Source organism: Adiantum capillus-veneris, chromosome 21 (assembly GCF_014529385.1).
Source record: "Adiantum capillus-veneris isolate H3 chromosome 21, ASM1452938v2, whole genome shotgun sequence".
NCBI lineage: Eukaryota > Viridiplantae > Streptophyta > Polypodiopsida > Polypodiales > Pteridaceae > Adiantum > Adiantum capillus-veneris.
The window spans coordinates 112059283-112082235 of NC_140951.1; the positions used below are offsets into that span (position 1 = coordinate 112059283).

The window sequence follows — 22953 nt, forward strand, 5'->3', positions numbered from 1 at the left end:
AATCCTTCCAAAACATCTCAAATGCATAAGTGAAGGTGAGTCTAGGAAATGCAAAAGCCGTATGACAGTGGATATAATGAGGTGGTAAGAGTGTGCATGCAATGTGTTTACTAAAACAAGGGTTTACTCGTCGAAATGCCAATTAGCAGGGACATTATTATTGTTATTATTCAGTTATGGTTCTTTTTATCGCAAAATGTGATGGTAGCTATAAAAAGAACCATAATTGACTTTGGCTTCAAATATATGAATCTATGCCTTCCTGTCCAGCTACTTCTTAACATCTCCAATGTAGCTATTCCACAAATTTTTTTGACCTAGCTTTGGTAAGACACTCTCTGATAAAAGCCAGCAATGAGAGATAGCGAGTGCCAACTTCGTGAACAAATTAGATGTTGCCCGGGCAGCTTTCCGATTTAATGAGCTAGGACACAGACGAAACGCCTTTTGTTTGTCTCCAAAGCATATGCATCCATGTCCAAAACATCTTTCAAGATTACCATAAATGGAACATTTGCCTTTATTTGTACCGTGAGCACGGTTAAATGTATTGCCAGCAACAGGAAGCTCTCTCTAATATTGCACTTCAAGAGCTGGGCTTTTACACACTTCTTCCAAAGACTCGGATCAAAGAAAAAGAAAAGTTAAAAAACCAGCTTTATTCAATTTAACGAACCATTGAAGCTCCTCCAATATTTTAGCCATCATTCACTCCTTTCCCCTTTCAATATTCACGCTGTCTTTGAAAAACCCCTTTCTACAATATAATTCTATGGAAAATTTTGCAAGAGCAAGGTGGGTAGGTACGATAACTACGGTACGAAAAAAATGATGTGCAATATGGGTAATCACTACCAGTACCAAAAATTCGTTAGGTATTGGTATTGTATACTCCACTGCTCATGTAATACGTATAAAAATCACTTGAAAGGACTACTGGCAAAACACCCTCAACGTGTAAGATTGCTCTTCAGGCCACCTACCAAGCCAGAAAAATTTCCTCACAAAACATCAATACATACTCACAACAGTACTTTGATGGTACAAATGCTAGAGGGATCCCCCATTTGCTTCTACTTGGAATCTCCGAATAGTTAATCATTAGATTAGAACCACAAAAATGTTGCTTTTCGACACGAAAGCACACGCATATGTTCATAGCAACTTCCCAACTGGTGATACAGCTTTCTACTGTTTTCTCACTACCGTTGGCAAGACACTCCAGAAAAAGCAAGCATTTTGAGGACAGCAAGCAGTCTCTAGTGCCATGTTCATGGCACACACCTTCCTCGTGTATATGTGCAGGTCTTTTAAAAAGGGCTTTAAAATGAGTAGATAGATCACTCTGCTTCCTCTCAAGAAATCATGGACTAACAATGCCATAATGATGTCCCAGCAAATGTTTTCCTCTAGATATACTCCTCCTTCCACAAAGGCAATGTTGATACAACTTTGCCAGTAAACTGACCAACTTTCCATGCAGGTGCTTTATATGCATGCCATCATTTACATTGGAAAAATAGGAGCCACATATCGCTAACCTCCTTTGCCATACCTTTGAATCATTTGTATATTCATGTCACAATGAAAAAATTTGGCCCACAAATAACTATTACCCCTCATCTCTGTGTGTAGCTATGTTTGAAACAGAAAACAGATGGTCATCAACACAAGTTTGTATATGAAGAGTCTTCAAAGAAAACACTGTCACAATTGTACATATAATACATGCCCACAGCAGCATAAGAAATTATTGTTGTCAATCGGAAGCCTTCTACAGACAGCTGCAACCCCTGTATTTATGTATAAAGAGGCTTCATGTACGAATTGGATCGTTTTTGTAGGGGCTGTTTAAGTTGCAGCCTGTCATGAAGGACCTCCATCGTCATGAAGTACCTGATGGAGGTGGCGGTGCAGTCTCTTTGGGATGCTTGGATGCATAATGGTCACTCAACTGATTATAATTTGCAAGCTGTGCCTGCAACAAAAGCAATGATAACCCAAACAGTGAGTCTTACTCTTTGGCTAACATGTATCGTCACACAAACACCATAAGAAAAAAGCATCCAGTTTTTAGCAGAACACCCCGCCCCATGAAATTGTTCAATAGACATCTTCAAGTAGCAAAGAAACATGGTTCAATTAATCAAGTTAAGCGACTAAACATCACTTGGAACAGTCCACTCCTTGCACACTTGAGGTAGCTTGAAGGGGTGCTTCAACATTGTTCATATCATTTACAAGGACATGCAAGCAGAGAAAGCTCACACTCCTATCACACATCCCCCACCCGAACCTGCCCACAAATATAGACGTTAGTGTACTTTCATCCAAGCATGAAAGACTGTTCTTTTGTAAAATTTTATGCAGCTTACTGTCGCACTAAACAGGAGTCAAAGGTAAGTTGATGACCAACTCTCTGTAACATGCACACTGAGTCTGTGTGCCATGTGGACATGCTAAACCTACTTCCACCACCAAGGCAATCGACAGAGCCAAGAAAATTTTTACCAACACCTTTGCAGGACTTGCATGTCCATACAAGTCCATTAGATTAGGTCTTTGCAATTCATAACCCTCTTTGCATAGATGACTTGTACAGAGTTTGTTGATGGGTACTGTTAGACGTTAGTGGGCATCTGAGGGTGTCAGCATGAAGTCCAGGCCCCACAATAGGACCCATTAAGGTGATTGCACTCAGTTATGGATCAAAACATTGTCAAAAATGAAGGAATGAAGAGAGGAGAGCAGATAGCAGAGACAAGCGCAGAGAGAGAGAGAGAGAGAGAGAGAGAGAGAGAGAGAGAACCCGATAACTCCAGGGAGTGCTCATACAATTTGGGGTGACTGAGCAAACCAATAAAGCTGCCACATCATCAAAATAATGACAAATGGCATAAAAGACCAAAACGTGGGCAACTCACTAATTAAAAGGTCCAAAACAGTAATAATGGACTAGAATGGGCTGAAATGCATATGCAGGGCCAATCTGGCCTACAACCATGAGATGCAACCTAGGAAGCCGCCATTTTAGCGATGACATATCTCCCACACCTCCTCTCAGACCCCAAATGGGTGATCCAACTCCACTCACTGAAGAAGATAATTTAGTCTTGATCAAGGTAGCAGCTTGTAAAATTGTCAATGGTGAACAACACTCTAAAGCTGATACGACCATCCTCAAGGTAATAATCCCGACCAAAGTGGTAATGAACATCAATGTGCTTCGTCCGCCTAGTCATCCATAAAACCAGGTTGTTGGTCCTCGTGAAGATCCTCTAATAAATGCTCCAAAGTATGATTTTCCTCAAAAGAAGACATCTCGGCTATCATAGCCTAACGCAAATGAGAGTGAGACATAGCCTCCTCAATAGAATCTAGCTCAACCACCTGGGACCTCAAAGCATAATTCACTTCTTGTGAACTACGAGTCGCACGACGAGCAAAAACTTGCTCATTAACACTAGAATTCGAAAGACCATAATCTAAGAGTAGAGTGTGATCTATAAGGAACCTTAGGCTGTCTTCCCATCGCGACAAGGTCGGCGTTTTCAGTTTTCAGCCCACAGTTCAGCCAGCGTTTTTCAGCTTTCAGCCTTCATCGTCATTCCCGGCGACAAATCAGTCCGTTAGCTTCACCGCACGATCCCGACCTCATCAGCATCCCTAGTGTTTTCAGTTTTCAGCAGATCAGCTCTTTAGCCTCGACCTCATTGTCGACATCGCCGTCATCGTCATCGTCATCGTCATCATCATCATCATCACTGTCGACATCGTCGTCGTCAAGTACCACAACATCTAGAACCATTGTACCAAACTTTGTGCAATCTAAAGCAAATACCTCTCTAGCAATGGAGAGGGGGGCACTTGGAGGGGGGTTTGGGACCCCATGTGGTGTCGTCTCTTCTCTCTCTCTCTCTAGCACTATTCCCTCACAGTTTCTACTCTCTCTTTGTTTTGGTCATTGCACATTCTCTCTCTAAGTAAGGAAGGATCTCCCTTCCGTTGCACATTACATTGGTATTAGAGCCCTGTGGTAGTGCTCAATATCATCACTCAAGGAAAGAAACACAAAGAACCACATAAATTTTTTTTGCTGGCTTGTCCAGCCTCTCCTCGTTCCTCTTTTCCACTTATTGAGAACGGACATTGCACGTAGAGGAAAGCCAATCGATGTGAGGTGGAAAAAAGCAACCTTGGTGTGAGCGCAAGGCCGCCAAGGGGTGCACCCGTAGGAAGGAGTTGAGCTTGGGTAAGAGCAAAGCTTTCTTAAACGTAGATTGCAAGCCAAGAACCCAAGCACCTCAAGAACCTAAAGAACCCAAGCACCCAATAACCCAATAACCCACGACCCCAGTGCATGGTCATCACCAGAAGCAGAATAGATATTTTGCGTGAACGTGATGAGAGTGGAAGTGGAGAATTAGAAGTCCCTACACCAGGGGGATTTTTCCTCGATCCTTCCCCATACCCATCCACGCCACGGATTGTACTGAGCCCTATGGAGACTTTGGTCAAGTCGATGATGGAGATGATGCTACAACAAGAGGCTCAACGTGCCGCCATGGAGAGAGATCGTGAAGAACGAAGGGCAGCTATGGAGCTTGAGCGTGAGCATGCACACGAAGCTCAACGCATAACGGCTAAAGAAAGAAGGGCAACTATGGAGCTCGAGCGTGAGCAAGCACGCGAGGCTCAACGCACATCGGCCGAAGAAAAGCGAGCGGCCGTGCAGTTAGAGTGAGAGGCGCAAGACCAGCGCATGCAGGAGTGGGTCCTACAAGTACTCTTCACGAAGGACGAGCCACTCAAGGAGGCCGACGAGTCATCACGTAGCACTAGTAGAGGCGACGAATCCAACAATCCAGTCTCACTGAGAAGTTGACGTTCAATAAGTATGATGGTAATATGGATGCTTTTGTGATTCATTCTTGGTTGCATCAATTTAAGCTTTATCTTACTGAAAAATAATTCTAATGAATTATTGGATTTATAAGTGAGAGGGTTTTCTCGCTTGGAACACCAAGGAAAAATAATTCTAAATGAATTATTGGAATTTTAAGTGAGAGGGCTTTTCTCACTGGAGACATCCGAGTACAGAGTATTCCTAGTGCGTCATTCAAAGTAATGACGGGAGCACTGAGAACGGGAATATCTGTAAGGCCACCAGGAATGGGTACTTCTGATGCGTCACATCGGATGGGTGACAAGGAGCATCGGAAAGAAGTATCCGACCGTCCGGGAACGGACATCTCTGATGCGTCATAGGATGTGTGACATAGAGCATCGTGAAGGAGATTGTACCGTAAGTTCGGTAGGAAAGGACTAGGTGATGGGTATTCCTGATGCGTCACAAGGTGGGTGACAGGTGCATCGGAAAGGGAATATCCATAGTCGGGAGGAAATTCCGAACTGTGTTAGAATTGTGCACAAGGAAAAGCAAGCACTTGAATGAAGATGGGTTCAGAGGAAACTTTGAGGAAAAACAGATGCTTTCTGAGAAAGCGGGATTGCTTTTCGGGAAAGCAGATGCTTTCCCGCGAGGAAGTTTATGTTTGCATTGCAATTGTGCGCGTGATTGCATCCAGGGACGCCTGGGAAGTGCTGTGAAAGCATTGTTTTTAACTTATAAGGTTTTATTGAGTTTTTGGGCAGGTTCAGACTATTTTTAAAATATGCCGGCCGCCCACTTAATAAGTGGACAGCCATCTGATAAATAAGGCAACAGATCAGCCAGCGTTTTCTCTCTCTTTTTCTGGCAGAACAGAAAAAAAATTGGAAAAAAAAAAAAACCGGCCGCGATCTCTACGCGAGCAGCTATTCGTGCCCATGGCTAGGAGCTATAAAAGCATCACATGCCCTCACTCAGAGAGGAGGACCAATGTTTGCAAGGAGGAGATGTTGCTGCAGATTTCAGCTGTAAAGAAGACGTTGCCGGTGATGCCCATGGCTGCCCCAAGTGTACCAGATGTCGCCAAGACTCAGTGCGCGAGTTCCCTCGCGAAGAAGTGCCTACGAAGCGTGTTTCCATCGCGACAAGTTGCTGTTTTTCTCTGTTCTCAGCCCATAAACGTCGTAGACGGGGCTAATTTACGAGAAGGAACCCGAGAACACACCTCTTTTGTGTGTAGGATTGGAAGAGAGGATTTTCTATGGAGAGATCTCTTCCGAGGAATTGCTTTTCGAGAATCGAGTTGCGTTTCGAGCGTCGAGACTTTGAAGGTAACGATTTTCATGTTCTGATCTTTGAGTATTTGATTGCAGGTGTACTTCCTCTTCGTGAGGAAGTAGGAGCAGAGGAAGGCATGAGCCTCTGCAGGAGAAAAGCGCTCTGAGGAACTAGAGCCAGATCAGCCCAAGGGTTTCGTACCCGAGTTTGGGAAGTAGATCCACGGATCGAAGAGAGGTAGTCTCTCAAGTTGTGATCCGGACGTTGGATTCCCAAGTAAGGACTTCGTGTCCGGGAAAGCAGAGTTGTTCTACGGGAAGAGGACTCTGGAAAGAGAGTTGGAAAAGAGTTGCAGGGATGCCATGCCCTGAGTCTGGAAGGTGAGATCCAGAGGCGAGAACCTTGATTCTCGAGGAATTGGAATAAGGAACGGAAGTTCCTTGGAATAGGGTTTTGCCCTAAGAATCGGAAGCTGAGGCTTCCGGGAACCATCAAGTCTTATTCTAGAACGAACGTGGTAATACGTTCGGTTCAAGTGCTTGTATAGACTTCTCCTCAGTAATAAAAATACTATTACGGGGGGGGACCAGCCCATCTTCTGGTCCCCAGTATTGTGTCGATCTTCTCACTCTCAATCCCTCTCTCTATTTATTTCTCTCTATATCCTATGGCTTCATATTAAGTGATAAATTTTATTTATCCGAGTATATTTTATATTGCTATGCGCTCCCGTTTGTGACAAGGGCAGCCATAGATCGTGACTACGAAGAAAGATGGGCAGCCATAGATCGTGAATACGATGCAAGAATGGAAACCATAGACCGTCAGTACGACTTGGCCGAAAAAGAAAGTCAAGCCAAATTTGATCGCGAGAACAAAGCAAGACAAGTAGAATTTGATCGCGAGAACAAAGTCATCAAAGAACAGAGCGACCGACAAAACAAAGAGTTCTGGCGACTCTTTTCTCAAGTTCAGGCACAGATGCAAGAGATTTGGGGAAAGGAGACTCTCTCAGTCTCTTCTTCTCCCAAGCATGACACACAGGATTTGCATGATTATGAGAAGCATGATGATTTGAATGACAATGACAAGCATGATGATTTGATTGACAATGATAAGCATGATGATTTGAATGATAATGATGAGCATGATGATTTGGATGACACTGACAAGCATGATGATTTGCATGATCAAGATGTGATTTCTCACAAGCATGAGGATTTTCATGAAGATGATGTGATTGTTCACAAGGATGATGTGTTAGTTGATGCTTTTTCTAGCGAAGCTAACCTCGTTGCAGATTCGATCAACCAGGAAGAACCGATCTTGGCTCTCGAGCCTAGGTCCAAAGAACCCCTTCAGGAAGAACCGTTCTTGGCTCTCGAGCCTAGGTCCAAAGAACCTTCACAGAAAGTATTATGTGTTCACATGATCGATACGCACGCATTGTTCGAGTGTTTCATTCGTGATCGTTTCCTGTATTTTAGTTAGCGTCTTTATGTGATCCCTTTTCCTAGGCGTGACATATTGTACGTTGAGCATGTTTCACTCATGAATGAGCACGGATGTATGCGGATTTTTCATGAAAAGTTGAAAGGTATGCCTTCAAGGAAGTCACATTCCATGTCTCTTCCTTGGCATGACATAGTTTCTGAACAAGCACATGAAATTATGAGCACCAAGCATGGGCATTTCCGTTGTGAATTGCCACAGTTGATTGCTTCAGATCAGAAGAGAACGATTCGATCTCATTGTTTGTGCGTGTGGTGAACGGTTTGGCACTCCGTCTCTTTGTTCATCTACATTGCATGCACAGTCTTTGAGGAAGACAAGATTTTTTCCAGTCACTTTACATGGAATAGGTATGTTCATGTTTTTGTGTTGGAAGTGGATTCAAGAATTTTCATCCATGGAGATTCTTGAAAGAGAAAGAATCGTGACTCTCGACGAAGTTGAAGCATTGAAGGAGCCACAAAAGACTTTGTGTCGCTTTCGGCGCGGCCCAAAGAAGCAAGCGTTGCAGACCTTTATGAAGTTCAAGTACCGCACGACCCACACATCAGAGTGGGCCGGCAAAGAGTCCCTTCCAGGATTCCGGATGCTATTGGGGATCTCCCTCGACGCCATACTGTTCGATACCAATACCTCACTTTGAAAAGGAGGGGATGTCACGTGACACATCCAACCCTATGTGTCCGTGGACAAGCTACATCATGATCAGGGTTCAGTTCAATCTAGTCAGTCTAGATTAGAAGTGATCTGGCACTTTTGTGAGTCTATTCGTAGACCGTGCATGCCCAGTCACTTAGTGTAGATGCATATCCTCTGGTTGCATACAGCATGATCATCAGTATTCCCATCAGAATCCATCAGGGCAATTTTCCAGTGCATTTAGCCTATTTTACCTATTTTTGACATTTTTCACTTATTATTTTTAAGTGACTTTTGTTGGAAAGTAGGTAGGGCAATTTTGCTAAGTTTGTATATAAGCAAACTAGAGCTAGCACTATTTGGCAGAAGAGGCAACATGAGCCAAGCTCAGTAGGCAACTTCTCCAACAAGAACTTGGCGGTACTTCCCTCCAAGCAAGAACCTCCCCTAGCGTTTTCTCCAACAAGCCTTACCTAGCGTTTTGCATCAGCACCATCGCCACAGATTCCGACGACAGCAAGTCCCTTGCCAGAAGAAGCTCAGACACAGCTAGCGTTTTTGCAAAGAAATGCAGCCCTAGCGTTTTTGAAGATCTCAGCCTTTGCAGATTTCAACCTTCGCCGATTTCAGCAGTAGAAAGACCAGCAAGATTCAGCCCTAGAAGAGTAGCAGAGTCGGCCCGGAAAGACCGTCAGTATTCAGCCTTGAAGAACCTCAGTTTTCATCCCTAAACCTGCAGAATTTCAGCGACAAAGACCATCAGAAAACAGCCCCAAAATCAGTGTTTTACGACTAGTCACAGATTTCAACCCATAGCGTTTTTGGACAGTAGTAGAAAAATTGCAGATTTCAGCCCTTAGGTCGACTTCGTCATCACCGTCGTCGTTGTCGACATAACCTAGACTTGCATCAGTCTCATGCATCACCATTGTACCAAATTGTGCAATCATAAGTAGACCACTCTTGCCGACGAGAGTGGGGCCTTCGGAGGAGGGTTTTACAACAATCTCTGGTGTTGTATCTCTCTTCTCTCTCTATCTCTCAGTCTCATACACTTGCACGCATAGTGTCCATTCACTTTGTTTGTGATCATTGCACTCTCATTAAGAACGGAAGGCTCTCCCTTCCATAAGAACAAAAAGGAACCTTGAGCACAGTTCGGAGCACTCATCCTGAGCAAAGCGCAAACATTCATTCTGCTGCACCTAACAAGGAGTCATAGTTGGCTGGGCATCTTGAGCATGCCTTGCATGGCATACCCGTCTCTCTCAGTCAGGCGACTTCCAAGACAAGCTCAAGGCTCACATTATGCCACCGCAATACGTAGATCAGTTAAAAGAAGATTGGCGTGGTCTTAAGCAAAATGGCACTCTTGTTATGTCTTTTTCTAACCGTATTTTGCACATAGACGTTCAATTGTGCAAGTCGGATGATGAGCGCAAAGAGGCTTTCCTTTTTGGGTTAGATGACTACATCAAGTTCGATGTACAAGTCTTCAACCATGCAGACTACAATAACGCCGTTAAAATCGCTCTAGCGCAAGAATGAAGCCCAACAAAAGTAAGCCAAAGGACCAACCGAATGGTAAAAACTGTAAGACCAATCGTAAGCATAACGGTAATTCTTCTTCTCAATCTTCCTCTACACCTAGAGCACATAACTCTCACAATGATAATAAAGAAAAGGCTAAAACTCAGGACACCCCTAAGTTGTCACCTGATGAAAAATCTGCTTCGCAGACTCTCAAGAGTTGTTGGCGGACTATATGGAAGCCATACAGCTCAGTACCAGCACCTCACCTTGAAAAGGGGGGATGTCACGTGTACATCTAACGCTACGTGCATGTGGACAAGTTGTACCTACTTCTAGGGTTTAGGTAGCCTAGGAAGTGCTCTAGCACCTTTGTGAGCCTGTACGCACGATGTACATGTCCAGACACTTAAGAGTAGCTGCATACCCTCTAATTGCACAACCCATGATCGCTAGCATCAGTACCTAGTACCTAGCACAAGCATTTTCACCGCAGGAACTCATTTTTCCAAATTGCGCGTGAACCACCTCTTAGCAGGCATTTTATTAATAAGTGACTTTTCATATACCCTTGTTGAAATGTAGGTAGGGAAAATGGCTAAAGGACCTATAAAAGAAACCCATTGGCCGCTAGTTGAAGGCAGAAGGCACAGAGGAGCAAGAACCCAAGTGGTACCAAGTAAGAAGCTTCTGATATCGTGCACAGTCTTCAAGTCTAGCCATGTCTTAATAGCTTCGACCTTTGCGGGATCCATTCTGACACCATCCTTTGACACTATGTGGCCAAGAAAGTGGATCTCTTCCAGAAAGAATTCACTTTTCTTAGGATTGACAAGTAACCTGTGACTGCGTAGCTCTTCGAACATAATGGTCAAGTGACGCCTATGCTCCTCTTCATTCTTCGAATAGACTATCAAATGTCCCAACAAACTGTTGATGCGAGTGGAAAATCCGGTCCATCATTCTGTTGACGTGGCAGGAGCATTTGTTAGACCAAACAGAATCACTGGAAACTCATAGAGACCAAATGTCCTTCTAAACGCAATCTTGTGTACATCCTCTGGCCTTATACGAATCTGATGGTACCCACTCTTAACACTAGGTTGGTAATGGGACACTTTTATGTCCTGGGACACTTTTATGTCCTGTTAAGTGACCATTTTCCTTGAATTATGTCAAGAGTTTCAAAATGGATTTTGAGGTGCTATCTGTTTAGAAAGTTGTCTCATGAGCTGAAAAAAACTCGACATTTTTTTGGAATATTGATTCCATCTTTAACCTTGTCCTTGCACAACATTTCACAACCTAAACTGTGTGAAAAAACGGGTCCTGTTTTTGGCTTTTTTTCAACTTTTTGCAACTATACCACTCTAGAATTCATGTTTGTGAGGTCAATAATGCTAGAGAACTATCTTTAGTAGTCCTCAACATATCCTGATGCTTCTAGGGAGAAATAAATGTTAAAGTTGTAAGTTATGACCAAATTACAAAAATTATCAAATCCTGTTTTTTAGCCAATTTTAGCTCTTCTATGATTTTTTTGGTGGCTTTCATGATATCCAAATGCAATTTTGATTTTCTATGTTGCATATTGTAACATAAAGCTAATATTCCTTGAGTTTTGGGGAACCTAATACCCTATTTTGCATAGTAGACAACGATGGTTGATTTTTTCAATTATAGAAGAAACGAAACATTCTAGTATATCAAGTATAGCGTTTTCAATATTGTTAGTTTCTTGTGACAACTACATGCATTTCATAGGTAGTAACCATATCTAGTCATAAGGATTAAATTTGGCTAGATATTGAATAGTTTCTATGGGATTCTACAACTCATAATGTTGAACCCAGTTTTTTCATGTTTGCTGTATTTAGCACTTCATCTTTGTCCCCAAGATTCCCCTTGGTAAGAGATGTATTATTCTTTTGACATGCGCCATGGCTCCTTATGAACCTAAAGGACAATAGGGAGCTAAGAAAAGATGCATATATTATTTGTATTGAGCGTGGCTATAGAAACTTTGATGATAGGTTTGCAGAATGGTAAAAATTCAACTTTTTTGTACCTATTTCTTTTGGCAAAACAAAAAATAGTGAGTGAGAAGCAATCATATGTTTTGATCACCAACCCATTGAAGTTAACTAGGGAATTTATCTCAAGTCCTACAAAAATCCCTAATCTTATTTTTATGCAACAAAACATAAGAAATGACTGTTTTGATGAAAATGTACTGGTGCATCAACTTTAGAGGCTTGGTGTGACCAGAAGATGAGAAATTTTACAAGTTTCTTAATTTTTCCATGTGTAGTAGGTCTTGAACTATAACCTCATGAAAGGATTTTACAAAATGAGTGGATCTACTATGGTTTTGGAGGTTTTTTTCAAAACCCTGAAAGGACACTTTTATGTCCTGTTAGGTTACCAACCTAGTGTTAAGGTCTATCCTGCTGAAAATTGCAGCACCCTCTAAACGATCAAGAATATCATCAATCCTTGGAATAGGAAACCTATTCTTGACAGTATTCTTATTCAACGCACGGTAATCAATACACATGCGCCATGAGCCATCCTTTTTCTGTACTAGGAGCACTGGGGAGCAAAAGGGTGAAGAACTAGACTGGATCAGCCCCTTCTCTAATAGCTCCTCAACCTGTCCCATAATCTCTCTGTTGCGCCGCGCTAACCTTGTAGGGAGGTCTATTTGGTGGGCTACACCCTGGCACCAAATCTATTCGATGGTCCTCAGGTCTCTCTGGCGGCAATTGCGACGGTAATGAATCCGAAAAAATGTGACTAAACTCTAGCAAAAATGCTGACCTTTCTTTATCTAACACAAATAAATTTGATTGGCAATTATCTGAGACATCACGTGCAAAAATCAAGTACACAAAAAGATGATTCTTTATTACAGAAGTGATACCCGAATTGGCAAGCTTTCAACACAGTTTTTGCACGTAGTTACATGACTACTATGTTCGAAGTCTAGATTAGGTCAGAATGGGGCAACTTGATGATGCTTGCTACAGAGACCATGGAGGACTATAACCGAAGGTTTCTCGACGTCTACCTTCCGATGTCCTTCTTTGAGTTCATTCCCTTGGAGGACCAGTGCGAGCGCTACACCATTGATTACCATCACCATTGCACAAATATTGTTTGTTTCAACCATGCAAGAGCTTATGGACCATGCCGCGGTCGGCTACAAAATGATGAAAGGAAAGTTGGAGTTTACCACGGAAGCAACTTCGGCCACTAATCAGAACTCCCGGCAACAACGAACAAATTCTCGGGAATCCCGTGAAAACCAGCCTCAACGGCCTCGTCTGACACACCGTCAACAAGACGCCTTGTTACAAGAAGGCTGATGCTTCGAATGTTTCCAAACAGGGCATACGTTCAATACATGTCCTGAGCGAGCCTCGACATCCTCAGTGCAACCTTCTGCTCCCACGTCAGACAAATCCCCGGGGCCACCTCCGACCAAGAGGACTAGACCTACTATTGGACTAGTACCCGATATTTATGGTATACACCTCGAGAAATTTAATGAATTATGCAATCTTCTGTTCTAGTGTTCGGCCGGTCAATGTGCCATGTCATCACTTTGTGACAGAGGTTTTTCCTGAAGATTGGTGAAAAGGAGAGCAGGAGGAGCATATACCACATTACATTATAGATATAAATTTTTTTGAAGAAAGGTTAACCAAGGTCGTGCCTTTTGTTGATTTGGGGCTCCCAATGCTTATTGAGGTCAAGGGGAAGCAGGCAAAAGTATGATGCCATGATGTGACTCAATTGCGAATGAGAAGATAAACGTAATAAAACAAAGGTCACTCCAAGGCAGATTGATGTGGATCTTACACGAGATGCCACCACTTCAATTGACTAATAGAGCAATTAAGTAAGTCAAAATTAGAGAAGCAAGGAAGAGTGACAAGTGGGCGGTCTTCAGAGGAGGAAAGGCCATCATCAAAAAATTCAAGAACCCACCACCAATGCCAAAGATGTAAAACTTACCTCTCATACTCAATACTATATACACATCATACACATAGTGTATCTCATTGCAAAAATCAACCCTAATGTCATTAGAGCTTTTTGAAGTTCAATATTATTTTTGTTCTATGTGCATTTATGGCACGATGCCCGAAGTGGAATGTAATCAATTATGTATCCGATTCATCCTATAGGTCAATTTTGGCCTCCAAAAGACGTTAATAAAATCATTCTGCATAGAATCTTTCTTTCTTTCTGTATCCCCTCTGCTCCATTGTCACCATCCCTACTCGTACATTGAATGATATAAAAGAGAGCCTAAGAAGCTAGAGGATCACTAGCTTTTTAAATAACAATCCATTAAGAATTTCTTTGGCTGCCTTGTCACCCTAGAAGCTTCCTCTTCTTCTCAATAATTGCAGCCCAAACCCATCCACCTCCTCTTCTATCCTCATGAGTCTTCACCCCGTCTTAGCCTGTCTACTTGGCTACCCCTTGGCCCGTTGCCCTCTTTCAACCTCCTATTTGCAACCCCACTTTTTTGTGAGAATCATTTTCTACCCTAGTTGATTATACTCGCCATACGCAGGCTGAAAAATTGAAGCCATCCTCAGATACTGTGCTCCTCTACAACAACTGCACCAAATCAGCCCCAACCAGGTAGTTTTCAAGGTGTTGAAGAGCTGAGGCAACCTATTGAGCTATCTGCATTAACCCCAAAGTGCATCTTAGAGAATTACCACGGGCAAAGTCTCCCCTTGATCAACCCAGCATGCAGAGTCATTGAGGTAATTGTGTTGAGCATGCCAATTGTTCAATACATGAGCTCAATTCCGGTAACATACAATATGAACCCCTATTTCCGTTAAGCATCCGCTGCGCTTTTGTATTTCAATCAATCTTTGCGTTGGCACCTAAGACATTCTGTGAGCTGAAGGCTCTCTCTCTCTCTCTCTCTCTCTCTCTCTCTCTCTCTCTCTCTCACACACACACACACGCACGCACACACATGCACCCATGGGCACACGTACACACACAGAGAAAGACCTTGCAGATGGGGCACACAGTTTTCAGAGCAGCAGCACGAGCTTCCAGCTGAGAACCCTTGGGCTTCTGATTGCGCTCCGCATTTCTCTTCTGAGCTTCGATCTTCTGCTTGCCTCGCGTCATTCTTTACCCCTGGCAGCAATGATGTCCCCGCTCAATTATGTCGTGGTCGTGGTCATTTCGCACACAGTAACGCTTACTATGACTAAAAACCAAAGAGACCGTAGCGTGACTCCAGAGTCGTAGACGTACGTTACAATTTACGACGTGTGTGCACTGTGCAGGTACAGAGAGAGAAGTTTTAATCCTTGGTGGCAGCTTGTTGGGGTCCCGGGGGGGGGGGGGGCGGGGGGATCAATGGCCCACAATAGGCATCGCGAGGCGGGTGCAATCCAGGCCGTCCGATCGGTGTGAACCAATAGTGAATTCGGAGGTATGTGCACCACACCAAATTTGGTGTGAACTCGATGTGAACTCAACGTGAACACGATGTCGCGACAAAAAAGCATCATAAACCAATTCCAATTCCAATTCCAAATCCAAAATATCTTTTATTTTCTATATCCGGGTAACAAAATCACATCAGTAACAGTGGTGGCTAGCCACTGCAGCATGGTTTCGTGATTGGTGTTGCTTAAATCGATGAATCTGCATTGGATATTGTTTAAAAATCATAAATCTGAAGTTTATCAATGTGCTGCCTAAATCAACGGATCTGCACCAAGATGAGTATCGACACACTACCTAAATCGGCGAATCTGTGTGTCCCTGACCCATTACTAGGCTATGCATAAAAATATAACATTAATCACATGTGTGAGATGAATGTGGAGCATGGCTGAGTAGGAGGGTACTTACAAATTGTTGTTCACTATCCCACAACACCTTAACTCATATAAGCAATTGCATAGCTTAATGATAAATCATCTCAATAGAAATTACATTTAGTGTAAGGAAACTCCACAATCTTAGGATAGCTAATTTCACATGCCATGCAAAGAAGGAAAAAAATCTTTTTGCGTTTAAATAGTCTAATGGTATTATTTATGTTGCAAACTGTTTGAGTGTGTGTCCTTAAATATATATACAAAAAGAACACTTTCAAGGAAGATTAGACAAAGTTTGAAGTGTTAACTACATGTCCTAATAAAATGAACATTAATCAACTTCAAATATAGTATTGACAAAATTATAAATTGAGGGAGGGAGTATGTCCTAACGATTTCGAAAAAAGAGAAAAACAGATGAATCTTTTCAGATGCAGCGTCGTGTGAAGCAGGAAGGGAGCCTGGAGGGACAAAGCACAAGGTGGAGGCAGGGACGAGGACGGGGACGAAGTAGTAGGCCATATGCGAGGCGGCGGACCAGGGTGCGGGGAGGTGGACGAGGAGAAGCAAACAACAAAAACAAATCTTTTTAAAACCTGAGCGCCCTCCGTTAGCAGTCAAGCGGTGAAGCTCAGTTGGTGTAGATCGAAGGTTGCCGGAGTGAATCTCTGAACAGTGGGGGATCGAATCCGATCCATGGCCTTTTGTTTGCCGCAGTGAATGAAAAACTGAGGTAGTGAGGGTTCATTTGGGAGGAATCTAGCCACTAAATGATATATAATAAAGAACCTACGAGTAGGTAACTGAGGGAGGGATTTGGGAATGTATGTTGCATATTAAAAAGGATCGTAAATATCAAGCCATGATAAATCACAATCAATAAGGAAGGAACGAGAATGTAAAAAGATCAATACGATCCTGTCAAAACTGCTACATAGATATCTGAGAGATTTTTTCTTTTTTCAATTATTGTTTATTTATTATCATTATTTTCCAAGTTAAGCTAGTCCAAGTGTAGAATAGTAGTCTCATTGTTAAAATCTTGTGCATCAGTAATCCTACCTACCCAAAATGTACGGAAGACATGTGGTTCTTACTGTGAGAAGTCCTTTTAGCAAAGAGAAATAATTTGTAGCAGCACCCTTATTAACTATTGTTACCATGTATGATAACATTATGAAAATAACAGAAGGCAAAACCGTATGAAGTGCCTTAAAGCCATATTTTATGTTAGAAGGCTCATACTAGGATCAGATGTTGGGCTTCTAGCGCCCAGGTCACGGCAAGGCTAAGGTTAAAGATCCAAGATCAAAGGTAAAATCGATTATTTACCATATATACCATATGTGCCCTGAAAAAGTAACTAACATCTAATATAAATTTTATCATTATTCTTCATGGTTAGAGCATCATCTACTATCATGAGCTATAGATAACAGGAGAATGGAACATTACGATAGACCAAAATGTCCATGAGTGACAAATTAATATTTATTCATGTATTTTACGAGTATCATCAGATGTAGACAATTGAAAACTACAAACAATTGAAAATTGTTGACACTGTGTGTGGAGTACGAAATATTATTCGACTAATGAGTAGTCCGTGATTTGGTAGCCCAACTAATATATTTTGTAGTATCCACAGATGCAACAAAGTACCACTCAGATTGGTCCTCTGTTTTGAATTCTTAGCATGCTGGCAAGAGACGGAACATGGATTGTGGTGTATGAGGGAGAAGCGACCTGGCCATTTTAAAGTAGTGCGTGTAAGTGGACCTCCGTGCACAACAAATATTGACCATCTTCTTACGGGACCAAACGCATACAATTCTTATGGATCGAATACAATGTCTGAAACAAAACCTAAAAGCCTAAAATCAGCATCAGCATCGTCCTCAATGCCGAAGGATGCTAGGCAACAGGCGTTGTCGGAGAAAGTATTCCACAGGTTGTTGAAGAGCTTTGCCGATGTCCGCTTCTGTAAGTAGCCATACTGGGAGTGGGAAGGGAGAGAGCACAATGAAATGAAATTGTATATTCTTCGTCTTCCAAAGGGCTATGGGACCAAATGGATACAATCTTTATGGATTCAATACAATGTTTGGGTACAAAATAAAATGAAGTAGAGGTAAATTGAACTTAATGGTTCGCATCGGGCGCTGCCTGTGAAAGGATGGCCATGTCACTGCAGAGCTTCGCCAAAGTCCACTTCTGTAGGTAGTTGGGGGAAGAGAGAAAGTTAAATGAGAACGCAGTGGCCCTACGACAAACGGAGAGCACGGCATTGCAAAAGAGGGGAGCTGCACGAGAGCGAGGGAGCTGCACGAGAGCTGCACGAGAGCTTCAATCAAAAGGGGGAATTGGCAAGGAGGACATTCAAAAGGCTGGGGGTCCTCCCGCTATCAGAGAAAGGGTGGTGTGACAGATCACCACGAGAAGAGAGCTGCAGAGGAAAAGGGAGAGGCTACAGAGTCTGGCTCCAGAGTATGTGTGAGGCTGCCTACTCGAAGAGGAGGGCCGAAAGTGGCATGCAGGGTTGTGGGTTGCAGGAGCATGAGCCGCAATATGAGCCGTCGAGCTCGTACTAATCGAAGGATGAAGGTGGATAAAAGAGCACTGGAGGTGGGGAGTCTCTTCAATTTTGAAAATAACGCGACGATAAATGAACGATGCAACGCAGTTGCCGCCATGCTGAGTGGAGTAGGGGTGGGGGCGCTGTGGTTGCATGCCCTACAAAAGAGATAGGGAGAGACACACAGTTAGAAGTGTGTGGTGTGTTTACTGGCATGCAGCGACCGACTGCCAGTTGACGAGGGAAAAAGAGGTAGCTGAACTGATTGTAGGTATATTTGACGAGGGAGAGATAGTGAGAGAGTGGGTTGATGGCAGTAGGAAAGCGAGATAGAGGGTGTCGTGCACCTCATGAGAAAAAATAAAAATAAAAATGGTGGCGCTCAAAATATGAGTGGTGTACCTGCCACCACGAGTTGATGAGAAAGAGATAGGTATCAACGGATGGTTCTCGTATTGAGCCAAAGAGCAACAAGAGGAACGTTTTGAATGACTTCCTGTAGTGAGACAAGAGAGAGAGAGTAGACGAGTAGCTATTCGACAAAGGCCTGCATGGTGGTTGGTGAGACATGGGGATGAGGGATTGCTGTTGTCGGTCAACTACTGCATATAACTAGTTCTCTCGTCATTGGTTGCTGCCCTGAGCTTTACCCACCCACCATATAAGGCGGATAAACCTGGACGCCAGCCAGCGATGGCGACCACAGAAGCCAAAGTTGGCTTCTCTGCGAAGGTTATCGTTTATGTCATCTTCTCTGCATTGCTTTGTGCAGCGGCCTCATATTGGGATACAACATTAGCATCTTCGGTGGAGTGACAACAAAGAGCATCTACTGCAAAGTTAATGACCAAGGACTGCAAGCCTTCACCTCAGCCGTTTACTTGGCTGGCCTTATCTCCACATTGGTTGCCTCATATTGTGCGCGTATGTCGCATGTGTCAATGCAAGGAACTTGCCGATACACCGTGTGCGAGCCACAAAAGGCTCCAAGCACACAACAAGCCTAAACTAGTAAGCTCAAAGATGACGATGGTGTGTCACTCACCGCTCTACGCTTGCTTCGTGGAGGATTTCTCACCGCGAAGAAGAGGGAGACGTTGCTACGCCGCGCTCAACCGCCTCGTCGCCGTCGTGCCTTCGTAATGCTCAATCGCACACACACTCCCTCTCTCCCCCTCTCTCACTCTCTCACACATACACACACACACACACAAGGAGATGAAGATGAAGAAGAAGATGGAGATGGAGCAAGAGCACTCTTTAATTGCACAAATGAGAGAATGAGTGAATTTTAGGTTTAGTTGACTTTTATATGAGCTCACCCCATTCACACTTGGGCGCCCATGCTTAGCCAACTAATCCCTTGAATGTTCTAGTTAGAGTGCGCCTCTCATCGGCGATCACTCTTACCCTTTTCCTATTGGACCGACAAGCCCGGTACCTGACTCTACCAAATAAATAATACAATGTCCGCCGTAGGTTAGAACGTCCACCGTAGGTGATAGGGTGTCCGTGAGCTGTGAGGGTTAACATGCCTCCCTTCTTGATGTAGATTCCGTCCTCGGAAGCTATTGAGTCGAAGCTCGTTCGTCGAGGTGGAAGAGCATTTGAGATGAATGTCCTTAGCCTTCTTCAGTCACTTCAAAATCAAACAACATTGGCACAGTAATTGCATTCTCATAAGCGATTAAAAAGCATATGCAGTTTTAGGCAGACAAATTGATTGGTAACAGAATTTTAAACAATTTGTCAGCAATAAACATTAAATTGCAATATAATCAACTGCATAAACAAATGTAAAGGTAAAAAATTAAACAAGTCTCGGGTCGCTAATTTAACTGTCGAAAGGCACTAGAGATCGACTATTAATACCATGGGTCAGCTTCTTAATTTTCTCTGGTCAATTAAGTTGTTTAATCGCGAGAGCCAAGCATTTCATGTTCGAGGGCTGACTAGAGGCTATACCTAGAAGACCTTGTAGTTAAGCTACGATAAAAGGAATTTCTCATGAAATTATTGCCTGACTGATTACCTTTCCTTTGACCCCCCAAAGTCTTTTCACAATGATTCAATTTTGATGTGTGTGCTTATTTTGTATGCCTTGGGTTTTTTGCTCTTCAAGGAAAAGCGCCCATACTGGGAACCTCTAGGGCTCTAGTACCATAGGCGATACATGTGAGTGAAGTACCCCATCAAGCTGAGATTTCTCTTCCAGCTTAAGATTTTACATTGTGGCACTTTGATTTTTTGTTTGTTCATTTTCAGCATTTTAATTTTGTAACTTTTGGGGGGTCATATAACACCGTTACCCTCCCTAGGATCATCACACAAGTAAACTCCCTTTATAATACTTAAGCTAAAGGTCAATAGGGACTAAACCCACGAGAAAGCCCTAGTACACTTCACACAATGCTGCTTAAATCGGATTAAGAACCTAAGTAACCATTGATTATTAGGAAGGCATTCCCCATGGTATTAAGAGAAGATCTCTAACACCTAACTTGGTCAAACTAGCTTAGTCAGACTGCTTGCTTTTTAAATCTAGACAAGTGATTATGACAAAAAATTCATTGAATTTAATGTTTGGTACTAAGCAAATGTGTTGAATATTATGCTACCAATCACAATCAAAGCAGACAATCATAGATGCAAAAAAGATAAGGGGCAATGCTAATGGACAAGAAACACCTTTTTGCGTTGATGGTCGCGCTTGATTTGAAGTGTGAACGAGAGAAAGATTCCATGAAGGTCCAAATCCTAACCATAGCAACACGTTCCTGTACACACTAAGAAACACAAAGAATACCTCTAGGAGGCACATCAGTTGGAAGAAAGAACATTGCTAATCACTCAACTCTAAAACAGAAACACTCCTATTGTAATAATCCTACCTACCCTCCATCGAGTGATGAGGATCAAAGGTGTTTGATGACATAGGTCTTTGTTTTAGTGTACCGGATGTGAATGTGTAGGTCTAGGTCAATGTTTTGACTTTTATTGTGCATACTCGTTTGCTAATTGCTCTTGCTCTTTATTTTTTTTGTTTTTTGTGAGTATAAGACTTTATATATACATACCGTAAGATTGGAGATTAAGAGGCCAGGGAGGAAGGTTGAGAGGAGAGTGAGTGAATGATGACTGTCAACAAACACTCCCCCCTTCCTTGGGTAGATCATACCGTTTGAAATGAGCTTGTCACCCTTTGAAACCAATTGTTCCAGTTGGTAATAGGTAGGGATTTTTGCCATTAATTTTCTATTACCTTAGGTGCCTCGTCGAGTTGTAAGGGTGGTAAGGTACTCTCCCAGGATCGAACTTGAAGTGGTTCATCAGGTAATTCTTGAACACTGGGAGGTGTGGATTCCTTTGTAGCTTTATGGAGGTCCACTATTGTAGGTGGAGGCTGTGGAGAAGCTTTTACCTCTATGGATGCATTACATGAGGAGCTAGAAGCTTCGTGGGACTCCCCCCTTCCTGAGCTAGGTGGAATAAATTGTTCTTTCTTTGGTGCCCAAACTAGCTCTGGAACGGGTGTGTAGCATTCTGTGATTTTTCTCTTTCCGCGATCATTGATTCGTTTTGGAGCTACGATATTGGGCTCACATGGGTCAAGTGACAGGTAAAAACACAATCTAGGTTTTGGCACCCAGATTTGATAATTTCCTTGATAGTAGCCTTGGGCTTCCAATAGTCGTTTAGGTATCCATCGCAACATTTTCTTACTTTTCTTGGAGCGAGTGGGACGTTTCTTACAAGGCTTTTGTTTTTTAGCACTAGCTATGGTCTCTAAAGAAGATTTAGGGACCCACTTGTATGTTCTTTTTGTTACATTAGGATGAGTCTTGACAGAAGCTATATGCATGGCTTGTAGCATATTTAAGGGTATGGGCAATTCATCCCCTTCAGGTGTTACCCAGGTTGTACCCCTATTTCCCCAAGTTTCTATGGTTGCTGCTACGTGGACCCAATCCACATTGTCCGACTCAGTCATCCAAGGTAGTACATCCACATAAGGAGAATCATCCCCAACATCAGTGTCCGCTTTACACGTGTAACAATACTGCAATGGGGCTGAGTGAACTGTGGTGTCAGATCTATGATCAATTATAAACATGTTTCCTAGAGGATGTGCTCGACCAGTAACAAGATCCACTCTAATGACAAAATCTTGGAACTACAAGTAGACATGGTTTTTAGACCAGTCATGCACCATTTTTGCTTCCCTCATGAAAGGACGTCCTAAGATCATCTCAGATGCCATAGTGTGCTTGGAGAAATCCATAACAATAAAGGTAATTCTTATTTTATGTCCAAAGACCTTGATCTTGAGATCTTCTAGCATCCCAATAGGTTTAACAATAGACCCATTGGCCATCTTCACTACTATGGTTGTGGTCGCAAGGTGAGGTCTTCCCATAGTTTCCCAGCAATTTTTAGTCACAATGCTAACCCCAGCGCCACCATCAAGGATTCCCTTCACACTTAATCCCTTAGTAGTGATTGGTATGGTCGCATTGGATTCATCACCCTCAAAGTATTGTCCCAACTTGTTAATAGGTATTTCTATAACAAGGTTCTCATCTAGGTTGGGTTGCGGATCTAAGTGTTCCTCCTCTGTTGGCATCTCCCCAGCTCCATCCATCTGTGCAAATTGT

General features: G+C 42.9%; 1 protein-coding gene across 1 annotated transcript; it reads right to left on the reverse strand.

Annotated features, from left to right (window-relative positions):
- Positions 1-1658: 1658 nt before the first annotated feature.
- Positions 1659-15108, reverse strand: LOC147431550 (uncharacterized). The gene is made up of 2 exons (XM_086494109.1): positions 14897-15108; positions 1659-1978 (listed from the first exon to the last, which is right to left on the reverse strand). Exons 1-2 carry the CDS (start codon positions 15017-15019, stop codon positions 1886-1888), a joined length of 216 nt encoding a protein of 71 aa, XP_086350235.1. The 5' UTR covers positions 15020-15108; the 3' UTR covers positions 1659-1885.
- Positions 15109-22953: the final 7845 nt, after the last annotated feature.

Bases quoted from the DNA above. Each gene is read 5' to 3' on its own strand.
- LOC147431550 (XM_086494109.1), bottom strand. From the start codon at position 15,019: ATGACGCGAGGCAAGCAGAAGATCGAAGCTCAGAAGAGAAATGCGGAG. The intron at 1,979-14,896 runs GTCTTTCTCTGT...CTTTTGTTGCAG, and splicing joins CTGTGTGCCCCATCTGCAAG to GCACAGCTTGCAAATTATAA.